This window comes from Thermobia domestica, chromosome 14 (assembly GCF_964235325.1).
Source record: "Thermobia domestica chromosome 14, izTheDome1.hap1.1, whole genome shotgun sequence".
In the NCBI taxonomy this organism is placed as follows: domain Eukaryota; kingdom Metazoa; phylum Arthropoda; class Insecta; order Zygentoma; family Lepismatidae; genus Thermobia; species Thermobia domestica.
Window position 1 is genome coordinate 34,298,960 of NC_137467.1, and position 21,798 is coordinate 34,320,757.

A 21,798-nucleotide genomic window follows, 5' to 3' on the forward strand; every position below is an offset into this window, starting at 1 on the left:
ACTACTACTACTACTACTACTACCACAACTACTGGCAGATAATAATAATAATAATAATAATAATAATAATAATAATAATAATAATAATAATAATAATAATAATAATAATAATAAGGAGAAGAAGAAGAAGAAGTAAAGAATTCAATAATAATTTCACCCATCTAAAACTATGCGAGACTGCGAGCAGTCTCGTGAGTCGCAGTCCGACTATTCGCACAGATCAGGCGAAATGATGGCGAAAATCATGATGCCGTCGCTTCGGGGGAAGACGTCGTGCCACTGCTGGGCCAAGACAACCGTCTGTCTCATAGCTGCCGTTCCTGAACAGCGGCGGGGCCGTCACGGTGTTCGCTGCCAAGCAGACAAATAGGCAGCTGCCTTTGAACCAGCACTACCACACCCTTTTCGCTGCTGTCACCCAATAATCGACGACGGTCGGACAAACTTCGTCGGCAATTGTTCATGGGGAACGTCTCGGTTCCAAAACCTAATAGAGGTTCGGATCTCACTTTCAACTGTAGGTCCCGTCTCTCTCGTCCCACTACGGAAAAGGAACGATAAACACCCTAACAAACCCAATAGTCACACATTTTCTTTTGTTTTTTGATCACATGTATACTTCTTTCATCACGTCTACAGCATTGAAGCTAATTAAAGTTCATATAGGAAGTTCTCCTGATTTCGCCATTACAGCGCCACGTCACACAGCGACAACGATGTTTCGACTAAATCTTATACAGGTTTGTGCGCAGAATCCGACTCTGCAATAAGAAATAAAAGCTTCCATTTCAAATCTTTCAGCTAACCCCACCTAGCGGTAGGGTGCGGTATCGTGTTTGGTACCATTGAATAACTTTGTTGATCCGACACGTATTTCTCAAAATACTGCACCTTGTACAGACGGTCGGAGCTAATATCAAGCTCATAAACGAAGAGGGGAGCATTAAATTTCGCCGATTACAGCATGATATCACACATCGACGAAAAAGTTTTGATTATACCTTACATTATTTGGGATGCAGTCTCCGAATCTTCAATAAAACATTGGAGTTCCCATTTGAAAAATCAATGCCCCCCCACTCCCTTTCAGAAGGTGGGGGCGGAGTTTTGCGTTTGATATCATCGGATAGCTTCTTGAAACATATTAAATACGTTTTTTTTTTTTTTGCGCTTTTATGATCAGAAGTGTATTTCTCCAGTTACTCTACCGTGGCCAAACTTTTGGTTCACCCGTTATTTCAAACATAAATTAGCTTGACAGTTACAGGCTATTTTGATAATTTCACACCATTCGAACATTTTCACGTTATAGGGCCAATTCTACACTATCCTGATATCTTTTAATCGTCAGATAAGATAACACTGGTCGCAGCGGTCATGTGTTATTTTGTGTAAGATGAGATCTACTACCGCGACAAGGTTGGATCATTCCGATAATTTATCTTTATCAGAGAATGTTACAATCGACCCTAATGAATGTCATATTTTAGCGATTAGAAAACAGTTATATCAATACATTTTCATCTTAGACACAGAAGTCAAAAAACACCATAGTGCAATAAGCAGATACTTCAATAGCTATACTTTTCTTCAATTTTCCTTTTACTTTTAATTGTTTTATTTTTTGTCCTCTACTCGCCGCTTTTGAATTTTCTGGTTTGCAACACTGATACTGCCCGAAGCCCGAATGAAGAAGGTGTGCCTTTCTCTGTGTCTTCTGTCTGTGTGTGGTGTGCTTCTATCCAGTGACGAGAAAGAACAGAGAAGTGAACCAGTGACACTGAACGAGAACAGAGGTCGGAAATACTACCAAGCTCATGAACGAAATGGGAGTATTTAGGGGCCATTTATTTTCCCCGATTACTGCGCCATGTTATGCATCGACGGAAAAGTGTTGATGAAACTTTACATAGTTTGGGCCGTAGAATCCAAATCTGCAATAAAAAATTGGGGTTTCCATTAGAAATTTCAAAATTGACCCCACTCCAACCCCCAGGGGGTGGGTCTAGAGGGTCAAGTTTGGTTTCATCAGATAGATTTTTTAATATTACTAAACACGTGTTTTTTGATTTTTCGATCCGAAGTTAAGTTCTCGATTTATTCCACCGTGTCCAGACTTTTGATTCACTCTGTATATATATATATATATATATATATATATATATATATATATATATATATATATTCCCAGCAACCCTACAGTTCTTTTGTTATTACTCATTAAGCTTACAGTCGTGGAGCAAATTGTGAGTTTCAGGTTACTAGTATTCTATAGGAGATATATTCAATTTTGAGGACACTGAATTCCGTTTTTAATGTTTTCTTTTTCGGGAAGAAGTGATAATTTCTTAGAATGCCCGAAACCTCTTCAAACTTAAGAAATTTTGTAACCCGAGATATTTTGTTTGACACAAAATGTCAACCATATGAAATCTGTATATGCTATTTCAGTACATGTAAAAATAAATTTTAAAAAAGACTCTAAAACATACTAAAATTCACCTTTTTAACTTTTTAACCGTAACATGTATGTGCTAAGATGATTCTATACAACAATTTTTAAAATTTTCCAACATCTAACTTTTGGACACTTGCACAATTTATAAAAATCTCGAAAAAACCTGATGAGGATGCGGTGTTCTGCCCGAAGGCGGTCCTTTGAGCCGAAGGTCCTTGGACAATGTGAACCCATGGAAGTTTGCCATTGCCTTCCGTGGTATTGATGACGTCCTAAAGACGGGATTACAGCTTAACCCATTACTGCCCTTTGGCAACTTAAGTTGCCACGGCAATTTTTCGTTATAGCGCAAAAATTCATGGATTGACGTTGCAGGTTTTAACCATGAAGTTACTTTGGAGTCTGTTTCGTCATAGCATCGTTGCATTTTCTTTGTATGATATATTGACGTAAGGTTAGCATTGTTTTTGGCTACAATGTGTTTTGAGGAGAAAGACTCAACTGGATTGATTTCAAAGACTCCAGAAGGAAGGATTGAAGGTCTGTAAAGGTAAGGATTAACTTGATTTTAATAGTTATGTTTTCGCAGTGTATTTTCTCCCTCAAAATTGTAACTTTCCAAAATTTTCCCTTTTTTTGAATATGTATGTGCCATTTGGCAACTTAAGTTGCCGGCCTAAAAAACAAGAAAAAATAAATATTTTTCAAAAATATTCTAATTTCTATTTTAGAGTACTATTAAGACCAAAAAGGCAAAAAGAAACTTTTCAAAATACCACTGGGGAATTCTGGGCACTAATGGGTTAAGTGGGGTCTGAAACACTTGTACCGCCGTCGGGAATCGAACCCAGGACTCTTGATTACAAAGTGACAAGCGATACACTCATCCACGGGGTACACTATTAAAATGAGCTTAACTTATGATAGGAGAAAATAACTTTAATACGGTTACTTTATTGGGTACCTCAACTTTTCTAAATACATATAGTTGAAGTGTAATAACTTGGACAGATAAACCCAATGGGCGTGTTTTCTTAGGTGCGGAAACCAAATTTAAAACAAATTGGGCATTCTGTAGGACGTTGCGGGGGGAGGGGGGTTGTGGTTAGAGTAGGGTGGCCAGACGTACTGATTTTCACAGGACAGTACCGTTTCTCAAATAGCTGTTTTTTCCCTTGCAAAGACTTGTAGAAAAGCGAGAAATGCCCTTTTTTAAAATCTTCTGATTTATCTTATTTGCAATACTTTAATATCATTCTTTATTCTTAACATTTCGATAATTTAAGTTACTTCTGATGACATTGTGGTATTCTGCCCGAAGGCAGGTCTTTCGGGGGCAAGGTCGCTGCGAAAGGTGAACACATGGTGGTTTGCCATTAGCTTCCATAGGATGATGACGTTCTAAGGACGGGACTTTCAGTTTAACGAGAGATCCGAACTCCTTGTCCCCAACGGAAATCGAACCCGGGACCCCTTGACTAGAAGCCCACAATCTTATTCACTAAACCACCGGGGACACAAGTTACTACATTACTGGCTTTCTGAATTTCGGGAATAATTAATCCGGTTGAAAAAATGTCGAATAAAGCAAGTTTTTCCAAAACTTCTTTTTTGTTTTGTTTTGTTTTATAAGATTTTTGCTACTTCGCGTACAGGAAATGCGATTCAATAAAAAATAATTGTCGTGTTTGGTTGTCACGAAGATTTCAACGGAATTCCGTCTTTTATGTAGATAGACTTGTGCCCAACAGCTCAGACTAGACTATGGATGGACAAAGGTAATAATAATAATAATAATAATAATAATAATAATAATAATAATAATAATAATAATAATAATAATAATAATAATAATAATAATAAAAGCATTTCTCGCACAGAAATAGGCTCAAACATTTTTGATACAAACCAACCAAGCTTTCTCAAATTTTAAGATGGATTAACCAAATTTTTAAACCTTTTTATTTAGTGTGCTATAGTGTAAAAGTTCATTTCTAATTCATATGTATCTCACAGTTATGTTTGTGGAGAATTTAGATAAGAAAATAATTCTATATTTTGTAACATGTCTATTTAATTAAAATTGTTCTTGCGAAACAATTATTTTTTAAAATTCATTTATAACTGTCTGAAATACGAACATTATTGTTCTCTAATGTGGAGATTACTAATCTTACATACTTCCTATCACCCCATTTCTGACGTACTCACGTATCTCAATTTTTCTAACACGCGAACCTCGTCCTTATCGACGCACATGTTCAGCTCATTTGCTATGTGGATTGTAGACATAAATATCAAATTGAACTGTAGTACTAGTGCTGTAGTGAATTTAATACATTATGTATCTCATGTGTTAATACAGCACAAGGTGGCGAGTGGGAGATGTTTCTGAAATTCCCTGACCAATTTAGGGTTTTGTAGCCTGGAATACCCCTGTCAAAACTCCCCCCTTCCTGTGTGTGACATTAAGTATGGTATTTCATTTAGCACAAGGTCCAAAACGTTACTATAACCATTCCTTATATCATCATTATACATTTTTTATGCAATCTAACCTAACTTTATCTAACATGAAGTCTGTAGTATGTATGGAGAACCAAATAACGTAACTGCCGAATTTGCGGTAATTGTGTACATTGCAATCTTCATTAGTTCTATCGTACGAAACGCTTAGTAGCTACTCGGTGCTGCCAATGTACTGGAAAACGGGCCGTTAACAATCAGGGTAATTCTTACGATTAGTAACTTATAGATACAGTGTTGCTTATGCCGCTATTATCTTTCTCTCTTTTGATACTAATTATGTCTAGAATCCAAAACACAAAAAACAAACATCAATAAATGCACTTGGAGGGAGAATCATCCGCGTGTTAAGAGCGCGCATTCACCGCCCCAACCACCACCTACAAGAAACTTTGCTTTTTGTTTCACAGGGTTGGTATATTATTAGAATGTAACCGATTGGGTAATATTTGACGTTAGCCACTTCGGAGTTCGTGCAAAAGTTGGGGGCCAAATTTAGCCAAAAATAGGAAGATTTACAGGAGAAATGTGTTAACCTTTTCCAGCCCGAATTTTTTTGTGTGTTGGGAAAACATATGTTCACAGTATTTCCTGTTGCAATGATGCCACGTCCTAGATCCTCTGTTTTGCTTCACCGCGAGTAAGTAGAGGTACCAAATTATGAGATTGATCCGAAAGAAGAGTGTTATGATTACCTGGGGAAACTGCATGAATTAATATTAGATTTATGATTATAAAAAGTTAGTGATTCCAAATGTTATCATTGGGCTGGAATAGCACTGAATCGTAACTCAACTGCCAGTGAGTTGTGACAAAAATTGAACGAATTTATCGAGAAATAAGATAAACAAATGAAAGTGAATCACGATATAGCCGTGAATAAGTACCTAAATGGCCGAATCTTGCATATCGTGCGATATTTCAATATTAAATTTCGTGCTTACGTATGTGGGAAGAGAGACTGAGCAGTTGTACAAATCATGAAGGTAAGTAGGAAATAGTGAAACAACCTAACCTATCCTAACATTACTTTGAAAAAATGACAAAATATGTAAAGATAATAACACAATAAAAACTGGCCCCTAACTTGTGCACAATGGCCGCCACTTCGCTCATACAGTGTTACTTATGGTACAAATCAATGTTATTTTGGTTACTAATAATGATAAGATCACAAAACTTGAAGAACAACCTTAATAAAGGCACCTTAAGAGCCATATACGCTGTACCGATACTTCCAAATAGTGTTGTTTGGTTATTACTTATGTCCATAATCCTACAAAGATCAATAATTTCATTGTGGAAGGAAAGGAACGTGTTAAAAGTGCACAAACACGTCCGTCACCTTGCCGCGTCTCCGCCCTCTAAGGACCCACCCTTATAAGACACTTACTTAACCATCTTTTCTCGTTCACAGAGTTGGCTGTGGTAATCAAATATATGCAGGTCATTTTAACTGGCAACTCCAATCGCTGAAAAGCCTCACGCCAGCTAGCGTTGTACAAGGGTGAGAAGAAGCTAATGTAAACTAACACCAATTAGGTAGTTACTGATGCTTGTACGGTTGTGGACATAATTAATAACCAAATAGCGTTATTTGGGAGTAGCGGGACTGTGTATAGCGCGCTCGTAACATGGGGTACCTCCTCCCAGCCTTTTTGAGGTTTGTTCTTTGGGTTTTCTGTTTTTCACATCTATTAGCAACCAAAATAACACTTATTTGTATCATAAGCTACATATATGAGAGAAGTGGCTAATGTAAAATACTACAAGAATTGATCCTTCCCTCATACAGCATTGCTATGGTACAAATCATCGTTATTTTGTTGCTAGTAATGTTCACAATGCTAAAAAGGGCGGTGAAGAGGGTGTGTGTTTGAGTACAAGGACACCTAAACGTTTCTGGCAATGTGACCTTGCACTCAAAACTCCACACACTATATCTCCTTTTTGAACTCTGGACGTTACTAGCAACAAAATAACGATAATTTGCACAATAGCCAACGCTTTGTTTTGCGCGCAAGGACACATTGCCGAAATTATGTGTGCCCTTGTACTCATATGCCCGCACACTGCATACCACCCTTTTTAGCACTATGCACATCACTGGCAATGAAATAACAATGATTTGCACCATAGCCGACGATGTGCGGAGCTAATCTGATCTATTATCGCATTTTTTTAAGATACAGTACTCAATAAAGCAAACCTGTTCCGAAATTACTTGGTACAATCGCGTTAACGGCGCATATCGTGCGCAGCTCACGGTAAAGTTTTGCATGTTTTACTGACACCATGTGTGTTTATTTTACCACTTCTGAAACAAACTCACATAAATTTAACGAACCTATAAAGAAGGGGGACAGCTAACGCAACGCTTCCCACATTGCTCTGCCCGTTTTTAAATTTACGTACATCTAGTATGGGCAACCATATATCAATAGAATTACCTGCCGCTTTGTTTATATTCCTAGCGAGCACAGCACTGGAATTTAGATACGCCGAAAGTTTTGATTGCGTAATGAACTACAATCACTTATTATATATAAGTTAGGCATGATACTGAACATATCTACAATGACATGAAATAATTATAAAATTGCATGAAAATTACCGAAATCCAGCAAACTCTGGGTAGGAATGACGTCTGCCTCCTACCTTCCACAGTATGAACTAGACGTGAAAATCTGGTAATTTCAACATGAAAAATATCATATCTAAATTACGTAATTCTGTTTTCTTCTGTTTTAATATTTGTTTTACTTTCCATTAATACATACATACATACATACATACATACACACACACACACACACACACACACATATATATATATATATATATATATATATATATATATATATATATATATATATATATATATATATATATACACACCTAAAAATCAACAATGGCCCACTGCTGGAAAAAGGTTGGTTGAATTCAACTATTATTCCAACGTAAAATGATGTTGGGCCAACACTGGGACATGGTTGGTTGCTAGTAACGGCGTAAAGAACACTGGACCAACGTTACTTCTGTCACCAAAGATCAATGCAACCATATTTTAACGTTGGCCCAGCCATTTTGGTTACATGGGCTATGACCATCCGACACCAATCGAATTTAAACACCGTTTGCGGCTTTTGCTTATGGCGAAAAATATAAATGAAATCCTTCTTTGAAATGAAGTTCCTATCGCGCAAGAAGATGATGGAGATTTTTTGACATCGAAATTATTAAAAGGAATTCTACCAGATATGACACAATCCTTGGCAATGCTTGAAGGCGAAACCGAAATCGAAAACATCTTTGTATCAGATGACAGAACACCTACCGAATCGCCGGCTATTGAACCGAATCGCCGGCTATTATTCAGTTAAATTCGAAACATTACAACACTGCTTATTTAAAATCTTTTATCAAAATTAAACTTCCCATTGTTGAATTAAATGCAATGCAATAAGATGAAATATTTATCAATTAAATTATCATTCCAACTATTATAACAGTTTGGTTTGGATTCGTGTTCGGGACGTGTCGTGAATGTAAATATGTATATATGGGCAAATACTGGATCAATAGTGTATGTGTGTGTGTGTGTAAGTTTACAAAATTTTCTGGTGACGGTGCGCACAGAATTTTAAATTCTTAAGAATTCCGCATCTCTAAACTTTGATTTAGTTTGTATTGTGCTTACGAGCATTCCTCGTGTACAGCCAAAACAGTAGCAGCTAGAGTTTTCTTTGTAACTGTTCGTATTCGTTTCAGTAAATATGGGAGTGCTGTTCTTAAGTAAGTACATACCAAATATATACTTAATATTTTCTTTGTATCTTAGGTGTAAGGTAAAAAAAAAAGAAAAAATAATATAAATTATAATATATAATCTCGCTATCTTTATCTTTAACTATTTTTCGGTATCGCTTTATGTCTATATTTTGAAACTATGATCCTAATCGATATTCTTTATCTCACCACTCTTACGAGTCTGCCATTTTTACCTTACAACAAAAAGAAAAGAAAGAAATTCAAAAGAAATAATTCGTCCGCTCGCTGTTGTCTAGGTAACAGGTTCAAAAATACGATTGAGTTAAAAATAACAAGTCAAAAGTTTTACGGAGAATAACTAGATTTATTAGCTTAATGTTTCTCTAATTTAAGGTAAGGTGTGTTGACTAGAAAACTGAGATTCAAAGGACGTTACTTCGCCCTTGCAAATTTAATCTTTTATATTTTGCTCGGCTTCCTAAAAACTCACCATGAGAGTTCAAGGTTCACAAACTCTAATTTAAATAACACTAAACATAAAATTTAAAGACTTCTCTTATAATTCTTTGGGAACTGCGGTAATATGGAAACTAGTACTCTCTCTATTATAGGTCCATATTCCTTACTTTCAAAGACTGCTTAACTTCACTTAGTAACAGTCCGGCTAAACCTGGTTTGGACTCTCAATACTCTGAGAAATCCAGAAAAGGAAACTAGCTAAAATCTTAAGGATATGTAACTTAGGGAATTAGGAGTAGCAGCCGTCACTCACGGCCCAGCTATATTACGTCTTCCATTCAAGACTCTAGGTTAAAAGGTGAACACACACTCTAATACTTTCAAACACGAAAGTCGGAGTGTGAAATCAAAACACCAGCCAAGCCTCATATTGCCTGACTGTACAGGGAAAACGAAACCAAATCGCAACTTGGATTCTATTTTAAATGGGAAAAACCTCCAGCACCTGGAGAGTTTCAAAACCTAAGTGCCCTGGGTTCACTCTCTCCCTAGGGTACACCCCAAGAGCAAATTACTTTTCACTCCTTCTAACCAGCAACTAGAGCCCAGTTAAGTCATTACTCTGACGTAGAGCTCAAAATTCCTACTTCATTCTTTAATTCCTATTCCTAACTCTTGAATTCACCTAAGTTACAGCCAGAGACCACTTTCTCTAGCGGGACTGGAAGCCGCGGACTAACATATCCACTGGACAACCAGTAACTAATCTAAAGGTCAAACTCCCAGGAAAAAGCTCTCTTGCTAATTCCCTTCGGACTGAACAGCCACCAGCATTGGCCCTCTACTCTACAGGCCTCCTTAGCTGAAACAGCCAAAGCCATTAAAAAAATCCGCCTTTTTATATGTTTTGCCGGGGACAGAAAAAATGAAGAAAAAATTTAAGTATTAACGGTTCTAGAAACTTCTACAGCAGTGGAAAATTACTGGAAAAGTATGAAAGAAAAGTGAAATCTTCAAAAAACTATCCTCTCTTCCAGGTCTATAATCAAATGGGAGCGAGAGTAATACTCGATGTAAGTAACTGAATCTTAATCTTAAAAGAAAATTTGGCTTATATAAATGATTTGGGATAATGCACTAATGGATATTTACATACATTTACATATATTAAACATAGTAAAATTATATATTATGCTATACTTATTAAATAGATAAAACCAGATAAATGCATTAGATAAATACGTGTCAGGCCTGACTTATTATTAATACACACAACTTAATTATGAATAGATAGATTTAATATTAAAATATATAACCTGAAATATTAAAGCCAGGTAGCGAAGTGCCCCTTGCATAGGTTACATTAATATTAAAATATATAATGATATCTAGGATAAAAATTAAATTTACATAATATTTATTTTATATTTTTTATGATTTATTTAGGTTGTTCGTCCTGACCGAGGTTTTTATAGGGTTTTTCGTCAGTCACACCCGGCAAATGCAGAGATTGCACCTTTAATATAGTTCCTGATCTACACCTTTCCATATCTTTCCCCTCTTCTATCGCGACGATTTAGATACCTAAACAACAAATCAAGTTCAAATTCTGCATAAGCTCAAAGGAAGGCTGTCATGTATCTGCTTGTATGTGGTTATAAGATTGGGTTGAGGGGGTGGAAGCGAAAACGATTAAAAATACGTTTACTAAATACAGTATAAACGGTTTGGATGAAGGGAAATTTTGTCCGGAAAAGGGAAATTCTAAAGCTTGTGAAGGGAAAACGGCTCTGAAGGAATTGGCATCACTGCCAGCCAATCAGCATCCCTTTACGATATTTACGAAAAGTTAGGTCGACTCTTATATAATAACAATCTTACAGATGTCACCGATATTCGCACTCTTGGCCCTCAGGGTTTAAAGGTCTTTTTTCGAACTGGCAAAGCAGCCAACGATTTCCTACAACATCCTTTATTAGCAGCACATAATTGGCGTGCTTATATTCCAAATTACGCCGTTTCATGCCAGGGTATCTTGCGAGGAGTCGATCCGTCCTTAACGGACGATGAACTCATCACTGCGTTACGCAGTAGCGCTCCAATCTTGCATGTTCGCCGCATGTTTCGAAAACTTTCTTCGTCTGATGTTTCTACAGTTCCTCCTCCCTCTGACTCTTCTTTACCTCCAACCTCCGATTCTCCACCTCCTGTTACGGATTCTTCCATCCCCACCGGAACAATCGTAGTCACTTTTGATGCCAACACTCTCCCCTCCCATTGCAACCTTTTCTATTTTCACCTTCCCGTCGAAACATATATTCCGAGACTCAAGCAATGTACCAACTGCCTTTTTTACGGCCATTTTAAGCAGGCTTGTCGTGGTAAACAATCTTGTGTTAGGTGCGGCCTACCCGACCACCCCTCTTCCTCCTGCTCTGCACCTCCCAAATGTAGGCACTGTGCTGGTGACCATGTGGCTACCTTCCCTCAGTGTCCTGAACGCCTTCTACAAATTCAAATTAATACTTTGATGGCTACAGAACATCTATCCTATACTGATGCCAAACGACGCTATTTAACCACGACCCCTGCACAGCGCTCCTTCAAGGGAGATCCACTTCCCCATTCCACTTCGTCCTCTCTTGCCAATTCTAGATTTACTCCGTCCTCTATCCCTACCTCCGCTTCCTTTTCATATTCAGCTGTTACTTCTCGGCCTTCCACGTCTCATTCTCCTTCCTCTCCTTCCGGTGTTAGAAAAAAGCGCTCTCTCAGTCCTCACTCTTCGCCTTCTTTTTCTGCCCGTCCCTCACCTCTTCCAACTGACCGATCCCCTTTAGCATTTTCTCCCCTTCCCAGCACTGTCACAGCTTTTCAGAAACCGTCAAATGCGGCAGATCCTATACCTTCTTTTTCCTCCGCTGTTTCGTCCATCCTTTCTATTTTAGAAAAATCGCAACATAAATTTTCTCCTCCCGACTATAAATCTTGCATCACCATACTCAAGCTATTACAATCACATTCACTATAAAATCATCTGGTTCCTGCTTTTCTACTCTCTTACAATGGAACATGAGGAGTTCTCGCAGTAAAATGTATGCCTTACATCATCTCATATCTCTATTTCATCCGTCTTTTCTCTTACTCCAAGAAACCTGGCTTACAGATTCCTACCGTTTTAACACCCCTTCCTACCATTGGCTTCATGATGTTCGCCCAGATGGTCGAGGGGGACTCTCTCTCGGCATCACATAATTCTTTACCTTACGTACTACACCCTCCTCCCATCCAATACCCAGACGTTCAATGTCAAATGGTCACCGTTCACTCTCTCACCCTGGTTAACCTCTATATTCCTCCTCACGTTCACCTTCCTGATCATCTCTGGCTCTATCTTTTTAATTTCCTTACCCCTCCCTGGATTGTAGGTGGCGATGTAAATTGTAATCACCCGTTCTGGGGGGCTCCTTTTTCCAACCCCGCTGGCTCTGCCCTGTATCGTCTACTTCCCACCTTACCCTGTACTCTTCTGAATACTGGCACTCCTACGCGTCTTCCCCGTCCCCGTGAACTTCCTACCGCACCTGATCTCACCTTTTGTTCTCCAGCTTACTCTAGCCACCTTACATGGACTGTTACTTCCGATTCCTATGGCAGTGATCACTTTCCCATCATTTTACATAACTCTACTTCTCCTTCCTTTTCATCCTCCTCCTCTATAGGTCGCCCATATTCTACTAACCTCGATTGGTCCCTTTATTCTTCCTGCTTTGACCATTTCTCTCCCCCTCCCTCGTCTAGTGATCCTCTCCATCTTCACACAGCTTTTTGTTCTCGCCTTTCCCAAGCAGTATCACACTCCCACCCTGATCCCTCTCCCTCCATTCGTTCCTCTCTTGTCCATTCTCATTATCCCAAATGGTGGACTAGGGAATGTCAACAATGGATTTTTCGACGGCGTCAAGCCCTTAAAACATACCTCGCCACTCGCTCCTACTCCAATTTCCTGGTATATCAACAAACCCAAGCCACTACGACCCGTATTCTTCAACAAACCCGTCGTAATGCCTGGCGCCAATTTTGTTCCAACTTACGTTATGGTTCCTCTTTATCCTCCATTTGGAAATTTTACCGGTCCCTTCGTAACAAGACATGTCGTCCTCCCTCTGGTGAATCTATTTCCTCTCCCTGGCTTCATCAATTCCATTCCCAGTTAGCACCATCCACATGTCTCTTCCCTCCTCTCTGGCTTTCTCCTCTCTATTCTCCAGAACCATCAACCCCTATCTATCTTCCTTTCACTATGTCTGAACTTTCTCTTATCTTATCCCGTCTACCCAACTCCTCATCTGGCAAAGACGGTATACATTACCGCCACCTACAACATCTTCCTCCACTGTACCAGAACTTCCTCCTCACCTTATATAATACTGTATGGTTTTCTGAACGAATTCCCCCTCCATGGAAAGATTATGTTATTATTCCCATCCTCAAACCCACAAAACAACCAGGTATCGCTGAACATTATCGTCCTATTGCCCTCTCCTCATGTCTTTTAAAGGTCTTCGAACATCTCCTGAAACAACGCCTCCAATGGTTCTGTGAACACCACCTTTTATTTTACAAACAACAATACGGTTGTCGACTAGGTTCCAGTGTTTCTGACTGTCTGTCTGTTCTTATCTCTGATATTTGGCTTGCTTTTTCCCGTACCCAGTTTGTTTTTGCCGTATTTATTGATCTTTCTCAGGCTTATGACTCTGTTCCCCTTTATGATCTCATAGATATACTTTGGCAACAAGGCATCCCTTCGAAATATCTCCGCATCATTTACAACCTTCTGGTCCAACGTATCTTGTATCTTCGCCTCGGTTCCCAACTCTCTGAAGGTCGCACCACTTCCCAAGGTCTTCCTCAAGGTTCTGTATTATCTCCTCTTTTGTTCAATCTCTTTCTGGCCCCGATTCTTCGCCAAACCAGTAACACTGTCCGGGTTCTTTCCTATTGTGATGATTTAGTCTTCTATATTACTTCTCCCTCCCCTCCACTAGCTATACCCCAACTCATTTCAGCTCTCACCACTTTCCCCACCTGGTGTTGTACACACGGCTTAAGAATAAACTGGAACAAAACTTCCTTTCTAGTCTTTACTCGCAAACGCTCTCCCGCCCTACCCTCCCTTACTTTCACCGGTATCACTCTTCCTCGCCGTCCTTCAGTTAAATACCTTGGAATCGTTTTAGACTCTTCTTTACGTTGGGCCCCGCATTATCATCTTCTACATCAAAAAACATCATCATTCTTACGTTTAATTCGTTCTATTTCTACTTCTACTTGGTCTACAGATTTTCGTGTTCTCCTCCTGTTATATAAACAGGTTTACTTACCTATTTTAACGTATGGTGGTTTCTTTCTATCTCCATCTCCTTCTCGAGTCTTTCAAAAATTCCAATCCCTTCAATATACTACTCTCTGCCGTACTCTTAGTCTCCCTTCCACCACTGCTGCCACTGCGCTTTATTCTGAGACCCGAGTTCCACCTTTAGCAATTCACTTGAACCACCTCTCAGACAAATTCTGTCTTCAACGTTTCCAATTTACACGATCCTCTCTCCTCCCTAAACTCACTCTGCTTCGACACCTTCATACAGGCCGCAAACGTTCTCCATATCTCGCATCTCTCCCTTTCATATACTCCAGTTACCTAGATCTTGCACCACATCTATTACACATCCAGCGTACGTATACTCTCCCTTGCTACTCGCATGACTATCCAGTTCTTTCTCAATCTTTTTCTATAATTTTTCCCCAATACCCTTCTACCCAACTTTTCCCTCCCGCAACTTACCAACATTGCTTTTCCTCATCCATTCCTCCTCTCCCTCAGGACACTGTTCATTTGTACTGCGATGGTTCTGGCCAGGGCGTGCATTTGGGATCAGCCTTCTACGATTCCTCTCTTCAACAATGTTTCAGCTTTCAACTGCCCCATTATGTATCTACCTTTCTCACTGAAGCTTATGCCTTGTTTGCGACTCTTCTTCATTCTCTTCAGCATCAGTATACATCTATCTGTATCGCCACTGATTCTAAATCTCTCCTCCAATCCTTACAATCTTCCCCCTGGACTTCAAAATCCTCCTGGATTCTTTATGAAATCCGTTTTCTTTTATACCGCCGGACTACCCTCAACTATACTACTTGCTTAATTTGGTCCAAAAGCCATGTGAACATCCTCGGGAATTCTCTTGCCGATGCCGCAGCCCGTTTCGGAGCCCTGCATGGCACTCCCATAGATCTTTCAGTCTCGCCTATTGACCTTTTTCCACGACTTATTACACTTCATTATCAACGCTGGACTGCTTATAATGCCTCCTGTGCAAAGGCACGTTGGTACTGGTACCATCCTTGCTCTCTCCGCTCTCCATCTTGGTTTATTCAACATCCTTTCTCTCCCTCCTACCTCCATTTTCTGCTCCGTAGCAGACTTCACATTCTGTATACTCCCCAACGCTTATATCTTCTCCGAAAACGTACTACTCCACTTTGTAATTGTGGTCTCGATACTGGCTCTATCGATCATCTCATTTTCTCTTGCCCTCTCTATCAACAATATCGCCCGCCATTTCTCTCTATTCTTCATAAATTTCACGGTTCTGGCCCTTTTAATGTAGATTCGTTCATTTTTACTTTATCCCCACCTGTTCTTACTGCATATTATCTTTATTTACAAAGAACTAAGTTATTTAGCATCTTATAAGCATCTCTAAAGATTCATCTCAATTCCTCATCTTTTTCTTTTCATCATACCGTATATAATTGCCGGGAGAGCGATCTTCGCTAAGGCAAGTTGCAACCGCAGAAGAAGAAGAAGAATATATTTACGAAAAAATACGCAAACGCAGAAGAAGAAGATTGGAAAAATAAAGTTGCTTTTCTGAAAGTTCTCGTAAATCATTTCATTAAAACACTGGCAAACAATATAAGGGAAGTATAAGAACAGTGTTAAATTCTTATATAATTTGAATTCACAATGGCTGGTGAGGCGTCTGGTAAGTTGGAATTGATGTGTAAAGAAGAAATTGTTTATGACTTACCTCAGGAAGATCCACTCGAAGGGAAAGGGTGGACATACGAACTGATGACTGACAACAAAGAGTTAATATTATCTACAACGGAAGGAGAGCAAACAATGGACAAGGGTACAGCTTTGGATGTGAAAGTGACCGTTGATATGCTGAAATCAGAATTTGCAGAATCAGATCCTGCATTAGAAAGTAATATAGAAACGCTAAGAAAAATAGTGGTTCAGGAGACTTGCGCGTCGTACTCTAGTGACTCCCAACAATTAACCACAAAAAATTTAAATTCCGTTCGGACAGAAGGGTAATGTTCAATTTTTCATATACTAATTGGTTCAGATTGATAATACGGTTACATGGGTTTGGAAAATTGGTTAAAAGAAATGCTTCACAAGAAGTATTTAGGTATGGGAGATATCTCGAACGTAAGTTAGTAAATCTACAATTTGGAAATGGCGTGGCACACATACACTAGCTGTATACCAAATAATAACAAGAAATCGATTTTTTTTTTGTCAAGATATAAACGAATGATAATAGTATACAACAGATCCTCATCGTGTTCAGTACTCGAGGATAGTTCTTACTCTTGCACCACGTACAGAAATGGTGGTATGTCATGTACAAGTGGTAATAGAACACATAAGAAACCCAGATCATTTTGTACTCACACTGGAATATGCAGTATGAGTACACCATGATCTGCGTTTCCTATGTGTGCTATTACAACTTCTACATGAAATACCATCACGTTTGTACGTAATGCAACAGTAAGAACTATCCACGAGCACAAGACATGCAATATGCGTTCAAGTCCCCCCCCCGCACACACACACGTAGAGAAATATAAAGTACAAGGGCACTACAGAGGCGCACATAAAGTGCACCGTACTCGAGGATAGTTCTAACTCTTGCACCACGTACAGAAATGGTGGTATGTCCTGTACAAGTTTCAGTCGATAAGTAAATGAAAGTCGCTTTGTTACCCCATTTTCAAGTTCCTAGATCCTCAATAAATAATCCGTAAAAGACTGAACTTCGTGAGTCCTTGGGAAATGATGAGGACCTGTTGTATACTATATCCAATGATTCTTTTATTATTGATTACACATTACTCACTAATTGTTGCACATATTTAAAATATAGGTGCTCGACGATATTGTTTTATTTATATAGAGACTTTTGTAAAATAAGAAATCGCGAGAATGATATTCATCCTAAAATTTTCCAAATTAAACGTGGAATGTATTATATTGGAACAAAAACTATGGACGTTTGTAATTTTACTCAGGATTTAGCTCAAATGGGTCTAGCCACGTTTCTCCGGAGGGCTTACAAAGACATTAACAAAATACAAAATAAAGAATATTTTTACCAACAATGGATGTTCATTAATTGTAGAGGTCCATACACAAATTCATTTCATATCTGCACTAATTTCTTTCAAGGAAGTCTACTTTTTATATTCTCAGCAATCATTTCTAGGGTATGGACCTCCATTTCTCAATATAGGATCACTTTAGGGGCTTAGTAAACGTACATGATATATGAATTATTGTACAAACAACTATAACGAGCTTGCGAAAGATGGCCAGTAAATAGAAGATTGCTATGCAGATTAGGGCATTACGCAGAATGTTGGTAAACGAGGATAGCGCAAAATACTTTATTTAGGATAAACTTACATGTTTTGCGTGTTGAATGTGTACTTGGACGTTCCTAAGTTTTTTATAGGTAACATTCTGAAATGCTTTGTTTGCTTGCATGTTTGTGTTCCGAAGTACCACAATACATTAGGGACTTAATTTCTTAATTATATGGATTCCTTCATTCCCAAACATTTTTCTAATCCCGTGTCATGATTTGTCGCATTGAATTTTGATACTCCATTTCGTTTACAGTGGTTATTAGATACCGTAACACGGGGTTAATTTGCACATCGGTCGTTAGTTTGCACGAAATATAAAAAGAGTTACGTAGTCCTCTGTCGGTACAACCATGAGCTGTAAACAAGAAGTTTCAACTACGCTTTAAGATAGAACATGTAACTGTATTTTGGCTATAATGTTGGGGGTTAGCATCAGTTCTAATTACCAAGAGGGTCTGTTGTTGTGGTATGGAAAGCAGTTACTGTAAAAACAGACTAAATTTAAAAGAATTTCCGTCAATGTTAAGTCAGTTTCGTAGAATACTAGTGCATATAATTTGACTTTGATGCAATTGTTGAAATTGAAATGTGAAACGTTTCATACATGGGGTTCCTTTCAACAACATACAAAAAAGTATGTTGAACATACGTTTCTGTGCAATGTTTTCATTCAGTATTTAAACATTTTACTCTCTACACAAAGCTGCATGCATTTTATTAACACTGATATTATAATGATGGTACCGGTATCAGTACTTACTTTCAGTTATCGATATTTGTAAAGGAAATTATGTATTTTCTGGTACCGACTCTGAAACCTCATTCTAATAGTTTAAATTTTTTCCCACAAAAGTGCCAACTAATGAACAGAAAAATCATATTTGTAAACTGATTTGATTTGGTTATTCCCTTTGTCCAAGAATATGATCCGAACACTAATCAGTTTAAGATTTACGGGCTTTGTAACTTTCAGGCTGAAACGCACCCAAAATTGCATGATTTTTTTTTTTTTAACGGCAAGTCTGCAATTAGACTCAAACAGTGACTTTAATCGGTTCTTAGAGGTTTAGTCACTTCCTGAAACTGTTTCTGCGTGAGTCACTTGTTGGAATTGTTCGCGCCTTTGGTGTGACGTCTTAGTTCAGAGATTGGTGGTAGTTCATATTTTTTCCACTGTCTCTGTACACTCATATGGCAGTTTGTTACTGTGACGTCACATGTTCTCTTTCCTTGTATGTGTGTGCTGTTGCTGGTGGAATACGGTGAGCGTGTAATTGAATTTTCGTTTCAAACAATTTGAACTTGTCGTTTTTAAATAAGTATGTATTAGATTCGGATACTAACTCATATCACTTTTCAGCACTCTGGTATAATTGAGTTAGAGAAAACCTGTGATGGTTGTGGTCGAACGCTGGAGATATTCCCGACGTATGGTAAAAGTGGGCGTTTATTGGTTAGTCTTGTTTGTAATAATAACAAATTTGCTCGCTTTAATAAATCGACGTCTGTGCAGAAACGAACACTTTTCAGTAATGTCTAGTTGAGTATTGCGCATGCGTTCCTGACATTTTACTTTTTCGGGAATCAGAAACTATGAGTTCATTACTCATGAGTGTTCTGGTATGGCGAAACGGCGAGTGCTTTCGTTTTTTAATTGATATTTTTATTCTTGATTTGCTTTGCATTTGTGAAATGTAATTTATTTTTCCTTGGTTTATCTTGGTGAAATGTAATTTATTTTTCCTTGTCATGCGTCACTGATTTATAATTAGTGATGAGTGTTCTTTTAATTTTTTTCCTTCTTATGTTAGCTTTATAGTTGTGGTTTGACTAAATATTATTATTTTTTGGATGTTTTTATGGTACTTGAGTAGGGTGTCGGTGGTGTGGTAGTCCCCATATAGATATCAATATTGATAGTCACCACTTCACCTGGATTGATTAAGAATGGTGTTTAGTAACATTATGGCCCTTGTCTTTATAGTATAATTCTTAACATTGTACATTATTTTGACTCGGACAGTAACTATAACCGATTCAACTGATCCGGTTCCGGGAGCAAACTGGAGCATTTTGGGAATCATACCTAAACTGCTTCCGGCACCGGATGAGATAAATCGTTGCAGTCACTGTTTGAGTCAAAGTAAAGATTTGCCTAAAAATTTATTGCTAGTGATTCCTTCTTGTATAAGCTGCAAGCCCAGTCCCCAAAAGTCTAATGATTTTTTTAAAAGTATTTTTAAATGAAGCGTCTCTCATACTACTTTTCTGGATGTGCCACTGTTCATTATTTGTTTTCTAAGAAGCAATCCATTTAAGCATCTACCTAAATAGGAAATTTACCTAAATTTAAAACACAGGAGGCTCCAGTGGTAATAATTTCCTATCTAAGCGGTATTTTGCACTGGTGCAAATTAATCCCTAGTATAGGCTTAAAAGCCTTCTCCCAGTTTTACTTGTTTTATGAATTTAGAACGTTTCACATTTCAATTTCAACTACTGCATCAAAGTCCCATTATACATGGTAGTATTCTACGGAACTAATTTAACTTCGAGGGAAATTCTTATAGATGATATCTGTTAAATTTTATCATCCTTTACAGTGACTTTGCAGCCTTTATCAGCATTTAACTCTACAAAAACTTTCCCAGTAATTTGAACTGAATTAACCGCAAACATTATAGCGGAAATACAGTTACATGTTCTATCTTACGGTGGCAGTTGAAACTTCCTCTCTGCTGTTCATGGTTTTTCCGACAGAGTACTGTGAATCTCTTCAAATTTTCTGGAAAGTAAGCCCATCTTATGGTACTTCAAAGTAGTTTTATGCACGACATAATAGTTTTGATTAAACGGTAGGTTATGTATCATTATTTGGTTTACCTTAACTTGGGAAAAGGAAGTGTTAAAAATGTTATTAACTTACTATTTCTCTTTCCCTCTCATCACGTTAGGAGGATGAAGCTCGATTCGTATACTAATTATAAGAGCTAGTTAATATACACTTATAACTAACATTATGGAGTAGGATACTATAGACGTCAAAGACCCCAAAATATTAGGAAGTATAGAGATGAGGAAATGATCAAATAGGGCCGCTATTACTATCGAATCCGTAGTTTTCTAGCGCAGTAGGTTTTTTTCATTGGTATTTATTTTGTTTAATTTTTATAATCATAGTTCTTATTGTAAATATGATAAGGAATAAGAAATGTACCGGAAAATACATTAAAATCGCAAGATTGTTGCTCCTCTTATTTATTCTTATCAGTTTCTTATTTCAAAATTTTTTGTATGCACATTTTTTGCCTGAAGCAAGTGCTATTTCGCCTGGCGCATGGTAAAATACAAGTTTGTACAGTACTATAATATGAATTTTTACCTAATACTACGGAAAAAATTCGTAATGTGTATCATTTGTTTAACATACCATAAAAAAGATATAGCAAAAAATATATATTAATAATCATAACCTATTGAGTAATCGTGGACAATACATAATGATTCCAGTTATGTATAAAAATATTTCTAATAATCTTTAAAACATTCAACACTCGAAATCGAAAATGACATCAATAATCACCACAATTTGGAAACACGTCTCAAATAAATAAAAAAAGTAAGAAATTGTTTGTGATTCCTATCTAGGACCATTCTTTCTGTAAGGCGCTCGAAAATTTTAGTCATTTCACTTGACTTTTAAATGGTGTGATTTCAAATTATAACCCCTATGGTGAAAAGCAGAACGGACGCCATTAATAGTTCCAAATTCTAAACATGTTACAAATAAATCGATTGGGTATAATTGTATAGCTCTTACCTAGGATATTATTATCCCTTCCTAGATTGTAGAA

The 21,798-nt window shown here is 37.8% G+C and overlaps 1 protein-coding gene across 2 annotated transcripts in view; it reads left to right on the forward strand.

Annotated features, from left to right (window-relative positions):
* The window catches only part of LOC145669619 (uncharacterized), a 318,993-nt gene that overhangs the window by 268,624 nt on the left and 28,571 nt on the right, over window positions 1–21,798 (forward strand). The window contains exon 1 of one of the 2 annotated variants that reach the window (XM_081737853.1): window positions 16,081–16,600. The exons of the other annotated variant lie outside the window; for it this stretch is intronic. Coding sequence (XP_081593979.1) covers window positions 16,248–16,600 — 353 coding nt within the window. The 5' untranslated portion in view covers window positions 16,081–16,247. Of the gene's footprint in view, window positions 1–16,080; window positions 16,601–21,798 lie in introns of those variants that run through there. 2 annotated transcript variants of the gene reach the window in all.